We start from the raw sequence: 19,011 nt of genomic DNA on the forward strand, positions 1-19,011 counted from the left end.
GATATATAAATTAATGCAAAATATGATATAAAATAATTGGTATTAATTCAAAAAATGCAATTAATTTTGAAATGGAAATACTACGTTTATGTTAAAGTTAAAGGAAGAAACAAACAAAAACTAGCACTGGATAACTTTAACTTGAATAATGTGTGGAAATGGCTTGATCGTGTTAACTGTATTGAAATTCTGGTGCCCATTCTGGTATCCGACATAACTGTTGTGCTGAATTATGGTCACTTGTCATCTGTTCTACAAGTTATATTTAGGTTATATGTGTAAGCATGAACATGTTGGAAAAAAAACATTGAAGGCTCAAGAAACATTGCGCTTACTGATTTCAGAGTCAATAGGGGCCAACGCCAAAATATGCGGTTCTTCGGCCGAAGTACTATCAATATTAAAATCAATAGGGGACATGTGTTTTTCATGACTAATCTGCCTACTAAGTTTGGGATCTATGGACCTAGCATTCTTCAGTTATTAATCGAAATTGAATTTACCGCGACCTTAAACTTTAGTTTAATTATTTATTTTACAACGATTGTGAAACAAGTCATCACAACATTATATTAATCACTCTCGTTGGCATGATGTTACGAAAGATTGTGGTCTTGTGTTGTGGTTGAAACCAGTATACTCGGAGGAAACCCACTTGTCCTGCTTGGTGACCACAAACAATACTCACATGTGCCCCCAGGCCGAGAAACGAACCCGTCTAATTGAGAAGCGAGTGCGCTAACCGGACCTTGCCATTTGAATCACCTTCATCTACTGATCATGAGTATCTTGCGTAACAAGTTTGAGATCATGAGGCCCGAAGGTTCATCAGTTATTGATCGTCATCAGATTTTCAACTCAAATTCACCACAACCATGACCTTAGACCTCAAAATAAATAGGGTACATATACTGGTAATGACCAACATGCGTACCAAGTTTGAGGTCATTGGGTCCGAATATACTTCCGTTATTGATAGAAACCTATTTTCAGCATAAGATGACCACTAACTTGACCTTTGACCCAATGGCCTAAAATCAAAAGGGTTCATCTGCTGGTCATGACCAACCGGCCTTCCAAGTTTGAGTACCATTGGTCCAGATATTCTTCAGTTATTGATCGGAGACTAATTTTTAGCTCAATGTCACTACGATCTTGACCTTTCACTCAATAACGTTAACGTCTATAGGCTTCGGGGGCATACAAAGGTTCTTTATATTCGATCGAGTGACCTACACTTTGGATGTAAAAGAGCACAAACATTCTGACCAATTGTCATGAGGGTTGGCTTACAAAATGAGTCCTCCATAGTTCAATATGAAAATATGTTCGGATACTTGACATTGTAACCTACTTTTGAACGGAAATGACCCATTACCAAACTTGATCTAGATTTCATGAAGACAATTATTCTGGCTTAATTTAAAAAGGATTAGATAAACGTGAATTCTGATGAAAGTCAGGTCTATGATAAGGTTTACGATCATTCGGATTAAGTTCAGATGAACATTAAGCTTGGGCTCACTGCAAGTTGATATCACTGCTAGTACGCTTTATCAAGGGACATAACTCAAATATTCTAGTCGAAGTTATGGGACTTCATAGTAAGATGTTGGTTGCTGTTGTTAACATGTCCATCATATGTTGTTTAGCGGACTTCATGATTCAATGCACATCATCGACATTGAACGTAAGGGCAACATGAATACCTGACTTTCTTTAAAAAACACAAACAGATAAGCTAAGATCTGACCTCTAGAATATACAACATATTTTTTCTAATATTAAAAGAAGAAACAAGAGGGCCAAATGGCCCTGAATCGCTCACCTGTCATATATTGCACATTGGTTTGATAAGAAATCTGGATGGTTCAAAGTAGTTAAGGTTTTTTAGAAGTCTGGGTCATTTTTTACCCCAATGCCAAAGTTTGGACAATAAAGGTAGAGGTTCACTTAATGATGTATTATGCCAAATAGCTCTAGTCCTTGTGAATTCGGAGAGAATTTTTTTTTATGCTTCTATTATATACAAATATTGAAAACCTAAGCCTATGAACACGGGGCGTGGCCAATTTTGACCCCAGGGCTAAAGTTTGAACAATCTTAATAGTGGTCCAATAAACGATGCTTCATACCAAATATCTAAGGCCTTCGACTTTTGGTTTCGGAGAAAAAGATTTTTTAAGTTTTCATCATATACATATATAAGGAAACCCATGACCGCCCAGGTGGGGCCATTTTTTGACCCCAGGGCCAAAGATTGAACAATATTGGTACAAGTCAACTAGATGATATATCATGCCAAATATCTAAGCTCTTGTCACTACTTGATTTTAAGTGTGTAATTATATATGTATATTTGTTATTAATTGGCCAATTTTGACCCCAAGGCCATAATTTGAACAATCTTTGTAGAGGTCCACTAGACGATGAATCATGTCAAATATCTAAGCTCTAGTCCAAGTAAGTTCAAAGGAGAAGATTTTTTAAGTTTTAACTAAAAACATATAGAGAATACCCTAACCCCCCGGGGCGGGGCCAATTTTGACCCCAAGGCCATAATTTGAACAATCTTTGTAAAGGTCCACTAGACAATGAATCATGCCAAATATCTAAGCTCTAGTCCAAGTAAGTTCAGAGGAGAAGATTTTTGAAGTTTTAACTATAAACATATAGAGAATACCCATGACCCCCCCCCCACGGGGCGGGGCCAATTTTGACCCCAAGGCCATAATTTGAACAATCTTTGTAAAGGTCCACTAGACGATGAATCATGCCAAATATCTAAGCTCTAGTCTAAGTAAGTTAAGAGGTGAAGATTTTTGAAGTTTTAACTATAAACATATCAAGTATACCCATGACCCCTCGGGGCGGGGCCAATTTTGACCCCAGGGCCATAATTTGAACAATCTTTGTAGAAGTCTACTAGACGATGAATCACGCCAAATATCTAAGCTCTAGTCCAAGTAAGTTAAGAGGAGAAGATTTTTGAAGTTTTCACTATAAACATATAGAGAAAACCCATGACCCCCCGGGGCGGGGCCAATTTTGACCCCAAGGCCATAATTTGAACAAACTTTGTAGAGGTCCACTAGACAATGGATCATGCCAAATATCTAAGCTCTAGGCCAAGTAAGTTGAGAGGAGAAGATTTTTTAAGTTTTCACTATAAACATATAGAGAAAACCCATGACCCCCCGGGGCGGGGCCATAATTTGAACAAACTTTGTAGAGGTCCACTAGACGATGAATCATGCCAAATATCTAAGCTCTAGGCCAAGTAAGATCAGAGGAGAAGATTTTTTAAGTTTTCACTATAAACATATAGAGAAAACCCATGACCCCCGGGGCGGGGCCAATTTTGACCCAAGGGCCATAATTTGAACAATCTTGGTAGAGGATCATTTGGTGATCCTACCTACCATATATCAACGGCCTAAGCCTTGTGGTTTGGGAGTAGAAGATTTTTAAAGTTTTTCCTTTTGGTTGCCATGGCAACCAGAGTTCTGCATGGAATTGAATTCTTTGAACAACTTTGATAGAAGAACACCCAAGGAACATCCCTATGAAGTTTTATTAATATTGGCCCAGCGGTTAAGGAGGAGATGTCTTTTAAGTAAATTGTTGTTGGACGACGCACTACGCACGACAGACGCCGGACAAAAGGCGATCACAAAAGCTCACCTTGTCACAAAGTGACAGGTGAGCTAAAAAAAAAGGTTTTCAATGGTAAAAGGACATAAACATAAACGAGCATCATCTAGCGTTTCGAGACCAAAAAAGTCACAACCTTTCCTTCAAAGAGCGTAGAAATGTGGTTGTTAAGAGTTTTAGCAAGTTTTTAACTCTACACATCATAACTGAACTAGGCCTAATGACCTTCATATGTTTTTAATCGAAAATGTTTCTACCAAAATTGACCTAGACTCCAAGTAAGAAACATTCTGACTAAGTTACAGAAGGAGTGGGTAAAAAAGTAGCTTTGAGAGAGTGAACAAGGTCTTATCAAGCATTTGACCTAGTTGTTTGATTTGACATGATCGAACTGGTTGAAGTGTGGCATCTAGTATTAATAAGATTTCACTAGTATCTGACTGAGCGACATTAATTTGCACGCAACATGATTATCAAACTTGACCTAAGTATTCAAAAATATTGAAGGACAATTCTTGACGGACAAGAAATGTCTGAGAAGAACAAATTGGTATGCTCCACATAAGCTTTCATCTTTATGTTCATGTGAGCAAAAAACAACAACAAATGTCTATGATCTTAATTTTAAATTCTATTTGGCATTATATAATCTATCAACAACATTTGAATCATGTCAGTTTATGAATGTCAAAAAGTGATAATGCCACTAGTCATTGCGCTGCAACAGTTAGATATCAATACATGTCAGTAGAATCACAATACTGAATGCATGAATGAGTTATTGTATAAAACCAATCATTATCATGCTATCTGCATTTAATTATCCCCAAACTTCCCACCCGTAAAAGCCCCAAACTTCACACCCATATTAGCACAAGAATATGGATCAGTGTCCCTTGTAACGTGGTAGTCTCTTTTCTTTAAATGCCGTCAGTCCTTCTATCCTGTCCTTTGTTGGTATTACCTGTAATATGCAAGACAGTCCATGAATAACATGATACTATCAAACAATTCATACAATGCTACATGTAGCAAATAACCAACCAAGTGGATGCCAAAGCTCGTCCTTTTTTCTCTATGAACAAAGTAACATAACAACGGGCCTATAAATGGTTTATAGATCCATGATATAATGGAACGAATATTTTAGATAGAGATTAAGGATTTGTTATCATGTCAATAACTAACTGTTAAAACCAACACTAAACTCTACAGCCGCGGAAAAACCAATACCACAACACTGTTTTTTCAAAAAACAAAGAAGTGAAAAATTTCCATTTTAGCTATGCTAGCATTGACAAATGATTATACAAATCCATAATTTTGATGTTCACAGTGTGTCATTCTTATGAATAAAATTAATCTTACCTGAGCATAGCAAGTCTGTTCAAACTGCAGTCCAGACTCCAAATCAACTTCAATGCCTCGGTTAATGGCTAACTTGGCCATCTTCAATGCTACTGGGCCCTGAAATGTTGATGTTTTAAAGCAATCTAATATGTCTTATAAAATAGGACCTTTAGCTATTTACAACTTTCAACCTCGCATGAAATTTATGACTAGGTAGACAAAACCTCCCACATTCTTTTGACAAGGTGGAAAAAACACCACAGATCATTTTGATGTTTTGTCCATCGAGTGAAAACTTATATGGGAGGTTTATTTCTATAGGATGTTTTCTCCTAAATCCTCTGAAAATCACTATACCCTTGGTTTAACACTTAATACCCATTGTACTTAAAATTAGAATGATACATACTAAGAACAGACCATTGCCATGGCAACAAAATTCACATGTGAAAAAGGAGAAATGTTACGATCGTTTTAGTGGGTCGTCTAGAAACACATGTACATGGTTCCTTATGTAATAAAGAAGAGCATGAAATTCAAAAGACTTTTTAAATTATTTAATAATGGTTTGTTTAAACCGGCCTTTTAATTTTATTTTTTCTAAGCTTATAACAAACCTGTGGAGCAATCTCCTCTGCCAATGTAAAAGCCCTTTGGTATGCAGCATCCCCTGTATCGTTCTGCTCCACGACGTGGTTAACGAGCCCTATCCTTTCTGCCTCCACCCCACCCACTACTCGTGCAGTGAAGCATAGCTCCTTAGCCCGGGACGGACCCACTAGCCTGGCAAGTCTCTGTGTACCACCTAGTCAAAGTAAGTTCATAATTATAAGATAATTATTACCATATATATAATATATAAGTACTGTATGTATTATGTATATTTACATATATTTATATTATATTTATATATATAATATATATGCATTTTATATAAATTAGAACCACATTGTAGAAGTGGGTTATCTTGTTTTTGGACATATATCCATGTAAGTTATAATTATCTTATAATTATAAGTTTACATTATAAGTTTATAAGTTACATATATTAACCTCACAAACGGCTATAATTTATAACCATATATTAGTATATTATTTATATAAGAACATTTTATTTACCGTAATATATATTCTTTTAAGATATTTATATAAAATTACAGAATGATCTTTGACATCCAAATGCATTAGGAGGAGAAAAAGGCTGAGGTTTTGGTTTAGTACACATAAGGTTCATTCATAAAAACCTTTTCAAACATGAATGTAAAAAAGAAGCAGGCTTAGTGCATCAGAATTGATAACAATGAATCAAATCATTGCTGCTAGGGATTAAGCGGCAAATGAGTATTGTTGAAAATCAATCGTTTTCCCTTGAAGTAGGGGATAACTGATTATGATTCTCAAAAAACAATTACCTGTAAGAGTACAATCATATAATATTATGAGATATTTTATCTAAATTAACATGGTGAAATTCCATTGGAATATTTAATCCAAAGCAAAGGTGATATTTTTGATTGACAGTCATTTATTTTTATCTATAACTAGAAATTGCTTCTTGGAAAAAGCGCTTATCTCCCCTATTGTGTGGTCATAGCTGAGAAAAAATAAATGATGGACATGATAATTTTGGACTGGAGACGAACCAACAGTGAACTTTGGTTTATTCACGCGTATTAAATAGTGAATAGAAAAAAGTATTGTTGATTTTTAATCTTGTAAACGAAATTTGCAATGTATGAAGTTCCTTGATGCAAGCGTTATTCAATTATTGATCGGAAACCATTGTTCAGCTCAAGGACATTGCGACCTTGACCTTGACCTTTGACCTACTGATCACAAAATCATTAGGGATCATCTACATGACCAACTTGAATACCAAGTATTAAGTTCTTGGGTGCAAGCGTTTTTTATTTTTCGCGCATAAACCGTTTCTTCACCTCAAAGTCATGGCAACCTTGACCTTTGACCTACTGATCTCAAAATCAATAGGGGTCATCTACTAGTCATGACCAACTTGCATACCAAGTATGAAGTTCCGGGGTGCAAGCGTTCTTTAATTACTGAGCAGTAACCATTTCTTCATCTCAAGGTCATAGCGACCTTGACCTTCGACCTAGTGATTGCAAAATCAATAGGGTTCATCTACTAGTCATGACCAACTAGCATACAAAGTATGAAATTCCCGGGTGCAAGCATTCTTTAGTTAATGAGTGGAAACCGTTTCTTCACCTCAAGTTCACAGCGACCTTGACCTTTGACCTAGTGATCTCAAAATCAATAGGGTCATCTTCTTGTCATGACCAACTAGCATACCAAGTATAAAGTTCTTGGGTGCAAGCGTTCTTTAGTTACTGAGCGGTAACCGTTTTTTCACCTCAAGGTCATGGTGACCTTGACCTTTGACCTACTGATTTCAAAATCAATAGGAGTCATCTACTGATCATGACCAACTAGCATACCAAGTATGAATTTCCTGGGTACAAGCGTCCTTTAGTTATTGAGCAGAAACTATCTTAAGCTTAAGGTCACTGCCAAGATATAGTTTTTTACCTGAGGTTAACCTTGACCTTTGACCTTTTGGTCTAAAGTTCAAAGGGATCATCTTCTAGTCATGAACAAATACCATACCAAGTATGAAGTTCCTGGACCCAAAAGAACTTTAGTTATTGAGCGGAAACCGTTTCTTCACTTAAAGGTCACGGCCACCTCTGACCTAGTGACCCAAAATCAAGAGAGGTCATCTACTAGTCATGACCAACTAGCATACCAAGTATGATGTTCCTGAGTATAAGCGTTCTATAATTATTGAGCGGAAACGAAATGTGACGTACAGACTGACTGACGGACAGGGCAAAAAACAATGTCTCCCCATGAATAGGGGAGACATAAATATCAGTTAGCAACTGCTCCTTCTCCTGCATATCTGGTTGATCAAAATATTTCAATCTTGGAGTAAAATTTGTTATTTTGATCAACCATAAATATTTTGGTCCAATTTTCAATCCCTAATTGCTGAATATATATCTTGTTCTGCTTTTTGAATATACATAGAAAGTATCAACCTTATGCTTTTCTCTATTTAAATTAAAAGAACATCAACATCCTTATTTGTTTATTTGGGGGGAAAAGATTTCAGCCTAGAAAATGTTAACCCAAAACCCCCTGCCATTACTTGAAAAAAAATCTGCTTTGAGGGAGGGGTGTAAGTCAAAAGGTTATGCCCCTATGTTATGCCCCCTCAATCTTAAAATCCTGGATCTCCCCCTAGGCTGACAAGGATCTGTGTGCGTAGCCTTGGTTCCGCTGCAATGCATCACACCTAAGGGAGGCTTAGGGCCTCGATTTAGATCACACAAACTAATGATAATGATAGCCATGTCATTGTAATCAATTACAGAGACTTGCCATAAGCCAGGGGAGAGTATCCATAATGATTCTGTATAGGCCAAACCACACTTACCTCCCCCAGGAATGATAGCTAGCTTGGTTTCCACTAAACCCATCGATGCCTTGTCAGCTGTCAATAAATAGAAAACACAGTCATTTTAATAGTTATGTAAGATTAAGAAACAAGACTCTCGTATTTTTCACTTTTTAATCATTATTTTTGATAATCATAGAATTTTAGATATAAACATGCGGTTTTCAGAAGAATAGCTATGAAACTATCACGCTAAAATACCTCACAGTCACCCTTAAACAAAATATTTTATAAGAACATCAAATAAACATTTTCTAACAGCAGCTTTGTTGATCATTTTACAAAATAATTGTAAATTTTAAGTTATGTACATGTCATGCCAAGCCACCCTAATACCACAATACGGAGCGGGAGGTCATGGGTTCGATCCCAGGCCGCGTCATACCAAAAGACGTTAAAAGTTGGAACAAGTACTGTAGCTCCCTTGCCTGGCGCTCGGCATTTAAAGGGTAGTGCTTGGAAAAGTGATGTATTCAGTACTGGTTTAACCCAGGAAAGTTGTAACCTGTGTATCCGTGCTTTACACCAAGCACGTGAAAGAACCAAGGAGTCTCTTTGAAAAAGAGCTAGGGTACCGCACCCGGACTCTCTTGTATCCCACATTGTCTCTTCAGCATGCTGTCCCTTCAGCAAAAACAAAGGACCCCGTTGGAAATAAGTGCTTGCACTTTCACAGGTTATCCTTGACCGCAAGGTCTAAAGGAATACATACATATATACATACAAGCAAGGTCTATCTCAAATCCTCCTCCCTGACCGCCAAGACATTGAGGGCCACAGAAGTGTCATAGATAATCATTTATTGCTACTGAGAAACGAAATAGTTTTCACATTACCCGCCACCCTGATATCACACGCGAGGGCCAGCTCCAATCCCCCTCCAACAGCTGTGCCATCAAGGGCCACAATTGTGGGCATCGGCAGGTTGGCAATCTCCGTAATACACTGGCGCAGCCCTGAGACAAATGGTCCAACCTCCTCCATTGGCATCTTGGCTCGCTCCTTCAAGTCAGCACCTGTTAAAGAGCATATTTATCACATTCATATAATCAGTTTGTTTTAGGTATGACTAGGCCTTATTATGCATGTAGAACACTAGAACAGCTTTTTTTATTGATGTGTATCAAATCCAATAATATCAAGGGAATTAAATTCTAACAATAGAATTTAAGTCCCAGTTTAAACTGTTTGCTCCCTAACTTCCCAAAGTGTTATAGGGCCTAAAAAAAAATTTTGTTTGGTTAGGGTTACATCCTTTTCAAAAATAGGTAGGGTAGGTAGGCTTTTTTTTATCTTTTTTTTTATTAGGCTTTATATACGAATGTCATTTTCATCATTGGAGAATGGTGTAGAAGTTATCTTTTGTATAAGCATTTAAGGTTTTAAACTACATATTGAAAAGCAATTTAAAAAAAAAGATTTTTTTTTTTTTTTTTTTTTTTTTTTTTTTTAGTTTTTCATTATTTTTTTCAAACTGATTATAAAAACGGTAGGGTCGGCGCATATTTTGTAGGTAGGGTCGGGTAACCCGAACCAAATGTTGTTTTTTTTAGGCCTAGCTATAAATGAATTATTTCCCTATTTTCCAGTGAAAAGTAAGTTGAGTTGGTTCAAAAACATGTATGTTAGGCACACAACGATAGTACTGCTCTTAATAATTATAATGTGCAGGAGTTCTAACAGCTGATAAATTGTCAATTCTGAAAAACAGCAATGGTCTGATTGAGTATGAGGAATTCATTCCCAAAGCAAGGTCAAGGGGCTTTGACCCCATTTATTTTGTCATTTTTACGTTTCTATATTTCAAGGTACTTCATTCTGTATTCATGCAAATGTCTGAGCCAAAAACTATCTACAAATGTACAATAGTCTATCAGGGGTGGTATTCAATATAGTTCTTATCCTTATCCTTAGACATGCCTCAGTGATTCCATTCAGTGGATTGGTCAATTTATTTTACAGTCCAATCAAAAAGCTTTCACTCTTAAATTTAAGATTGATCTAAGTTGTTTATTGAATATGGCCCCAGAAGTAAAAAGCCCTCAATCCTGACATCAGGATAAATTCTGGGTCTACATTCACTAACATAATGAATCTGAATTCTGAGTTTCATACTCGGACTCAGAAAACTGAATTCTTAAATGTTTAAAAATATCTATAATATAACTAATTTTTACCATATAACAGCAATTTTTCAACAAAATTTAAATTTTGCTTTTCGGAGTCCGAATCTTAACCTCAGAGTCAAGACGTTTGTGAATTAGGGCCCTGAGCTTTAGAACCACAGAATATCACTAAGGTGTTAAGTGATAACTCAAAACTGAATACGATATTATGAATTATACCCTGGTATGGGAATATAAAATGCTTAAGCAGACATGCCAATTACTTACTGACATTCACTATATACTCTTTATTTCCACCTGAGGATGATTAAGTTAACTATGTTATACATTATATACAAATGTTAGATTAGAACAGTTACCTGCGCAAAAAATATTTGGCACAGCACTTCGAATGATAACTGCCCTTAAATTGTTATCAAATTTAATTTTTTCCAGGCCTGTTGCCATCTGAAATAAAAAATAATGGACAATTCTTATATTAGACATTTTTATATAAATTACTATTCTGCAGTTAATTCTAAACAGAAGATGTGTAACAAAGGGTAAGTCCTTACCTTAACCTTAAAAAATATACTAACTGTTCATTAATAACTGCAAAAATGGCAGGAACATGGGGAAGTGATTTGTAATTTGCTGGCTCAACTTTTATACATTTTGAAAAAAAATGTAACAAAATTGAATTTCAAATCAATCATTTTAAAAAATCGAGGTGTGTTTATAAATATTCACCTGTGCTTACACTATCTGACAGAATGAATCTTTAATAAGAACATTGATGATCAATATCAGAAAGGTTTAACCTTTGAAAGGAGGTTCTTGCTAATTGCATTTCTAGCCTTCGGTCTGTTCAGTGAAACAACAACCACAGATCCTGAAAAAAATAAATGAATTTGAAAATGTGTACATCTTTGTTAATTGTATTTGAATGCATGAGTGTGCATATATATAATATTTTGTGTTGGCCATTATAATACATGTACAATTTTACATGCATCGATGATCTTTGGCACAATCAATATACCGGTAGTCATGACCAAGTGTAGACCCAGAACTAAGTGTGAAAAAAGTGATATGTCATTCACCATATACATTTACATGAATTCTATATCTTATAGCCCTTTAAAGGGGCTATACACTGTATGATGAAATAGCGATAAAAAACAAAAAATGGCGAAAACTGACATAAACTTGGTATCGATGTGTACAATGCATTGAAACTAACTAACTGAAGTACCACATAGTTTACAATTAATTTATTTTTCGCAGTTTTTTCGTATTTTTCTATTCAAAAAGATTACTAGGTATGTATACCTAGTAGAATTCATTCGTATGCGTGATTGGCTAGTCGATGTTAACACTGGATATTACCAAGTTACGGTTAGGTATATAGCTTAAATATTCCAACAATTTAGGGTAAGCCTACGTAGCACAGTGGATACAACGCTGGACTGCAATTTTGGCGACACCGGTTCGAACCCGGTCTCTTGACTCGATTCTTTTTTTACATTTTGAAATTTTTTTTTACAATTATGATATCAAAGAGTAAAACATTTTATTAAATAATTGTCCTGAGATTCGTTACAGAAAAAACTTTTTTTGGTGCCAATCTGGTGTATAGTCCCTTAAAGCTTTACATGAATACATAAAGTTTATATACCTGTCTTTTCAATTTAAGTTCTTTCAATCCAAAAATAGCCCTCCAGCTTAACACACCAGTGTAACAAAAGTTCTAAAAGGTCTAAGACCCTTAAACTTTTCAAAACCTGATGTCGGTGACAGCAGAATTGTTTCCAAGTAATCAATAGTTACATATATATGGCTAGGTCAATACCAGTCGAGTTTGTAAATCCGAACAGTTTCGACAGCATTTTAACAATAACTTTTCGAGTTTTGGTTGTAGTTTCTTTAATGGGGCATGAACCATGTTTGATTCAAACTTCATTAATGCCAAAGTACATATTCACAAAATATTTTGATTCATGGTTGAAAATCCTTCATTTTATAGACAGTAAATCACTCTTCACTTATTGGCATGGATATTGAAAATCCTGATCACTTTTAACATTATTTTTTATCTAAAAAAAAAATTGGTATTCTGTAACTGTTGTGCTATGAATGGGAATCAACTCAATCAAAATCAGCTAAGAAATTTAAAGAGTTACATCCCTTGCTTCAAAAATCTAATAATAATAATAACCCAGGGCAATGCTTACGATCAAAAATATAATGAGCAATTACTTAAAATTAACCAAAACATGTCAGAAACCAGATAACAAAAATATATGATGTTTGCATAAGAGGGAAGAAAAATAACAAGGTAATAGAGTAGTTGGCAACGCAGATGCGTCTACATGTATAATAGTTACAGTTACAATTATTTATTATTAACAAAAGATGAGCCTCAAAAATGTGCACGCAGTCTGTGATGTCATTCCCCCGCATGCTGCAAATTTACATTTAAGCTGCTTGGGAATTTTTAAGGATAATACACACCTAAATTTGACATGACTGATATCATAGTTAGATACATGTACTTCAGTTTCAAAATATAGTTATTTATTTTTAAATGAGAATTACTAGATCGTCAATAGTAAATGTGAAACACTATCCAAACAAATCCAAGTTCTCTATCATCTGCTGTCATCAATGCCAGTCAGTACTAATAATTATTAAAGGATAGTCATTTTAAATACAAGCAAATCAATAATATGGCAATACCAATGTCAGCCAATCAACACAAAGTTTCATGGACTAATATGTGCAATGATAGCTAAACTAAGAGGATCGGATCAATAGGGTCCAGTTATCTATACAGTCTGGTCCAATGTGTCCTACTTTGGGGGGTTTTCTTGAATAATATAGCATGGAATTTCATTTTATATTACTAAAAGGAAATGTAGTCCAGACTTTTCATGTATATTTTTTACTTGTATAAATGAAATATTTACTAATATGTATACTGGGGAATTAGTCCAAATAATTGTACGTTGACAGATTTTTTTACGATTTTTGATACGGCAAATCCTTCACGTACAAATTGTTTTGTACCAAAGTGGGTAGTTATTCCGATTGGGATTGCGGGTTAAAGCATATTGTGTTTGAAAAATATCATAAAAACAAGAAATATTACCAGATAATGTTATTTTATATTAGTTCCGTACACAAAAACATTAATATATAACGAGTAAGCTTGTCGGAGGTGGCCGAGTTATTACGATTGGGTCGAGTTGTTCCGCTTGGCATAATTGTTGTCTGTGTTTCGTTTTATTGGAAAAGGTAAATCATGTGTTTTAATGCATTTAATGCTTGTTGTGTGCAAAATAGCTCTGCACTTACATGGTAATATTTAAGGAATGAATTGCGGGCTTGATGTCATTATCGGGGTATGAACGCAATTGGGCTGGTCTAAGTGTGTGGAGTCCGAAGGACTCCACGCGTACTTTGACCAGCACAATTGCGTTCATATCCCTGATAATGACATCAACCCTGCAATTCATTCCTTATATTTACACCAATAGTTCATTATTTTGTTCAAAAAACATTAAAAAAATACTTCATTTAATTTCGGATTACCTTTCAGTAATCCTTTCTGACCCATTCTGTAAATAGGACAACCCGACTGTTACCGGAAACATTTTTTTCAAATGACGTCACAATAACAAGGGAAAAGATTAACCACTTGAAATCACTTTTAAACGTAAAATTGAAACTCTTTGGGCAACAAAACGTTTAAAATATAATAACTTTGCACTTTCTAAAATGGTGATTTATATTTTACGGGACCTGCTGACACAATACAAACAAAAACAAGATCAATAGTTTTCATGTATATTGTTATGCGATGAATTGCGATCCGAAGATGTTGCGTTCATCGATTGATGAACGCAATTGCCGAAAGGCAGTTCATTTAAGGAATGGAAGTTGAGGTGTAAATATATGAATATAAACCTTTATTATCCATATCCCCCCCCCCCTGGTTTTTGCACAAACCTGTTTAGATGTTAGGGATTGGAAGAATCCCAGATAATATGTCTATCATTTGAGACTATCCTAGGAATGTGGAACTTCATGTATTGAAAAAAAATATAATACAAGACTGCTTGCTAAAAAAAAATGTTGTTTTTATATTTAGCTGTGGTCTTTGGATACGACCCATGTATTTCAATATCATTATATAACATTACTGGTATAATGTTTGGACTTAAGACAACTTGACCAAGTTACAAGAATACCATTAACAACTAGATTCCGGCCATCTTACCGTCAAGATGATACTCGATCTGCAGCTCATTATCAGGAGCAGATATTTTTGTGCAATAAAATGCAGTTGTCAAGGGGTGACATTTCCTCTGATGGAGAAAAACTCGTTTGCAAATCTTTGCAAGATTTGTTGACATTTTGAGAGTTTTCGGGTCTATACGGTAGCTGTTTTGGGTTACATTACACTTACATTATTGTATATGGATGTTTCGTCGTTGGTAGCACTCGTATATATAACGTACGTCTCGAAATCATTGGTTAAATAATCACTGGGACTTAAAACACTTACAACAGTATTATTTAATCATATGGGTCTTAAGGTTGGACTCAGACTTGAGACTGTTCGTAATCAAATTAGTATTTATGTGTGACTGGAGCGGTCTAAGCAGTGCCCATCTGGAGTGCCGGTATTTGACACGAAATAGGACTGACTGTAGCCCCAATCAGACTTAATTTGTGACTGGGGCGGTCTAGGCAGAGCCCATCTGGATTTCCGGTATTTGACACGAAATGGGACTGACTGTAGCCCCAATCAGACTTAATTTGTGATTGTTCAGAGCGGTCTAGGCATGGCCCAATGGAGTGTATTTGACACGAACTGGGACTTACTGTAGTCCAGAATTTATATGTGACTGGAGCGGTATGGGCACTGCCCGTCCGGAGAGTACTAGTATTTGACACGAAATGGGACTTACTGTAGTCCTTAGCAGAATTAATATGTGACTGGAGCGGTATGGGCATGGCCCGTCCGTAGAGTACTAGTATTTGACACGAAATGGGACTGACTGTACATAGTCCAAATAAGACTTTTGGGGGGATAGAAGAGATCTAGGCATAACCCATCTGAAGTTTGACTCTGAATGCGACTGACTGAATCCCTCAGACTTAATTTGTGACATGTATGAACGGTTTAGGCACGGCCAATCTGAAGTGACAATGACTTTAGTCCCAATTAATAGGACTTTATATGGGAAAGAAGGGACTAGGCATAGCCCATCTTGAGTTAACTTGATACTAAATTGGACTGACTGTAGCCATCAAAGCTTTTATTTGTGATTGGGGCGGTCTAGGCATCAGGATTTTTGTGATACCGGGGCCTTGATGCGAGCTATGGATTTGCCGTCAAGAAAATATTACAGTTTACAAATATAAATCCTGTTTTCATGTCATTATAATTTCAACGTTTAAGTACTGATATCAAATATAAAAAAAAAATATAGTTCAATCATATTTTAATCATAGCCACAGTTTAAAAGAGAAAAAGATCATCCGTTTGTAACATTGTTTATTTTAATAAATCAACCAGAATTTATACAGAGAACAAAACAAACCATCGAAAAAGCGTGATCTAGTTCAGTTAATATTATTAACTTCTTGCTATCTCTTCGATCCTAACGATAATATAAGTAAAATGTTTATGTTGTTTCAATGAATTTTATTAAATAAATAATGTTTAAACTTAGTTATAGTGGCATGTTTTAGTCTTATGATATTTATCTTACCGAAAATGTTTCGCGAACATCAACCAGCTAGATGTTACATGATATTCCCAAAATTAATCCAGTGTTTGCTAGATTTCAATTTAATAATATCACACAAGGAGAGAAAACAATCGAACAATTTATAACAGTGGTCAAAAACAAAGCAGATGAATGTGAATTTGGTGATAAGAAAAATGAAATGATTAGAGATAGGATTGTATTTGGTGTTTCTAACCATAAAACTCGTGAGAAAATGTTGCAAGAAGGTTCACGTCTAACCACGGACAAGGCAATTACTACTTGTCAGGAGCATGAGTATGCCAAGGTACAGTTAAAATCGTTCAACAAAGACATGGGCGCATCGGTACATGCAGTGGCACGGCCGTACAACAGAAGCCAAGGCGCAAGGTCAATACCTTCTGGATCGTCGGGATCGGGTACGATGATGGGACCAGCCAAGCAGAAAACAAGGACGCAGCCCACATGGGGAGGTCCACGTTGTAGTCGTTGTGGCAGCAACCACACCGCAAAACAGAGATGTCCGGCACAGGGGACACAATGTAACATTTGCAAAAAATGGAATCACTGGGCTTCATGCTGCAAGTCTAAGAAAGTGAGCGAAGTTCAAGTGGAGGCCGAGATGTCAGAACTATTCATTGACGGTGTGGATTTAGTTAAGACAGAACACTCAAATGGTCAGTTTTAGTTTATATATCGTACAATACATGTCTCAATAAATAGTTAGAGCACATTAAGTGTCGTTCTTATATTTATATGTATTCGCGAAAATTAAGTGGTTTACACGAACGCTATCAGGTTATCTATTGGCAGCAATATGCCACCATACGAACGTTATCAGTTTAAGGCAGTAATATATGCCACCAGTGGAGATCGACATTTCTTCTGTGGCTAGTTTAAAGGCCTAGTTTAATCCTTCTATAAGGACCCCCCCCCCCCCTCCAAAAAAACCCACAAAAAACAACAACAACACAAGAACAACAACAACAAAAACCCGTGTATAGTACACAATGTCTGTGTAGTAATCTTAATCTAAATTTGTCTCATCAGAACATCTGAACATCCTGCGGTGCAGTTTTGTGTTGTGTTTTTTTGTGATTTTTTTTTTTTTTTTTTTTTTTTTGGGGGGGGGGGTATTATAGATTCCATTTCTATAATAAAACTAAATGGCCATGAGCCAATAAACAAATAAACAGCCCCTATTGTGACATCAGTGCAATTAGCACAGCAGGGGATTGTCATGCCAAACATTCCTTAAACAAGGCCTTTAAGGAGGCGCGCGGGAAATTTGTCAGGCCTCCTGGTTTGTTTGATTTTAGATTATGGAGTAGTTTCTGTACACCTGGTATTGCTATGTTCATGAGCTTCGTGGAAATGGGGGAGCCTGCGTCTCGGGTGGTGTAAAAGATCTTCATCAGCGAACACGAAGAACAAACTGGTCATCGAGGATGTCAGTTTTCTGTTTTGCATCGCACATGATGTAAGGCTATATCTTTCTTCAGTCTAGGGGTAAACCAGTAGTACGGCCAGTTTGTCCTTTCTTCTTTTAATACATGATTCCAGAAGACTTTCAATTGGGTTTTCGACTCATCCGACAACAAACCATTTTTATGGCTGTTTAAGGGCGGTTCTACATGCACGTTCGAGGTTATGTCACTAAGTACTGATGATTTTCAATGCAAACAGGCAACACTTCAGATTGGAAAAAAACCAAACATTTCTAGCATTCGATCACGTATATGAACACCAAACATTTCGGTAAAATTCAGTTCAATTGATTAAACAATAACTTAATGGTATATGTCGCGTTTGTCCTTGGAAAATCCACTCACGTTAAAGTTTTAATAGCACCATTACTTTTTCAAGGAAGCTGCACTAGGCCGGAAGACAGCCAACATCAGCTCTACCAAAAATATTGAATCTCTGACATATTTATGATTTTTTTTCTTTCTCTGAGGGCAGGTATTGGACTGAATTTTAAGTAAAAAATACTATGAATTATGTGCATCACTCAGACTTTATTTAACAAATTTACAAAATTTAAAGTAGCATTAATCTTAGATATTTAGAGATGGCAGCCTGGACATCAGCTATATATAGGGGTTTCTCTCGATATTTGGACCCAATATATAATGTTTTATTTAGATAAGTATATTAAATATATACAGTATGGTTAAACAAAACGAGAGAAACCCCTGTGGTCTGTTAGCATTTAGTTTTACCTGGGAGTAGAATTTGTTATTTGTCCCAAGTTATACTCATTAGGTACCCGGACATTTATCATGATTTATGAAAAAACATTGACATAGCCTATTAGGTGCCCTAAACACCTTTACTACTGGCAGAAATGGGAGAAAACCACTGTTCATCTTTTCCATCTTAATCGTTTGCTATAAAGAGTGACAGTTCCAAATGCAATCGTAATAACTCGGCCCTCTCCGGCAGGCTTCGAGATTCAATTCTGTTTGATAATGGCCGAGGTGTTCCGACTATTTCTAATGCTTTAATATCGACCACGGAAAACTACGGTACATGTACGGAAAAGTACGGAGATTTACGCAGCCAATGGGCGCGGGTAGATATTTATAAATCAACATGTGACCTTATTATGAATGACTTTCCTGATCACACAGGCGTGAAA

The 19,011-nt window shown here is 36.1% G+C and overlaps 1 protein-coding gene across 1 annotated transcript; it reads right to left on the minus strand.

The window, feature by feature from the left end:
- Window positions 1–4,265: 4,265 nt before the first annotated feature.
- LOC128231773 (methylglutaconyl-CoA hydratase, mitochondrial-like) lies at window positions 4,266–15,022 on the minus strand. The gene is made up of 8 exons (XM_052944956.1): window positions 14,873–15,022; window positions 11,412–11,482; window positions 10,971–11,058; window positions 9,322–9,501; window positions 8,465–8,521; window positions 5,622–5,809; window positions 5,023–5,121; window positions 4,266–4,618 (listed from the first exon to the last, which is right to left on the minus strand). The coding sequence occupies exons 1-8, from the start codon at window positions 15,006–15,008 to the stop codon at window positions 4,541–4,543; spliced, it is 897 nt and encodes a 298-aa protein (XP_052800916.1). The 5' UTR covers window positions 15,009–15,022; the 3' UTR covers window positions 4,266–4,540.
- Window positions 15,023–19,011: the final 3,989 nt, after the last annotated feature.

The sequence above is a fragment of the Mya arenaria genome, chromosome 4 (assembly GCF_026914265.1).
Source record: "Mya arenaria isolate MELC-2E11 chromosome 4, ASM2691426v1".
Taxonomy (NCBI): domain Eukaryota; kingdom Metazoa; phylum Mollusca; class Bivalvia; order Myida; family Myidae; genus Mya; species Mya arenaria.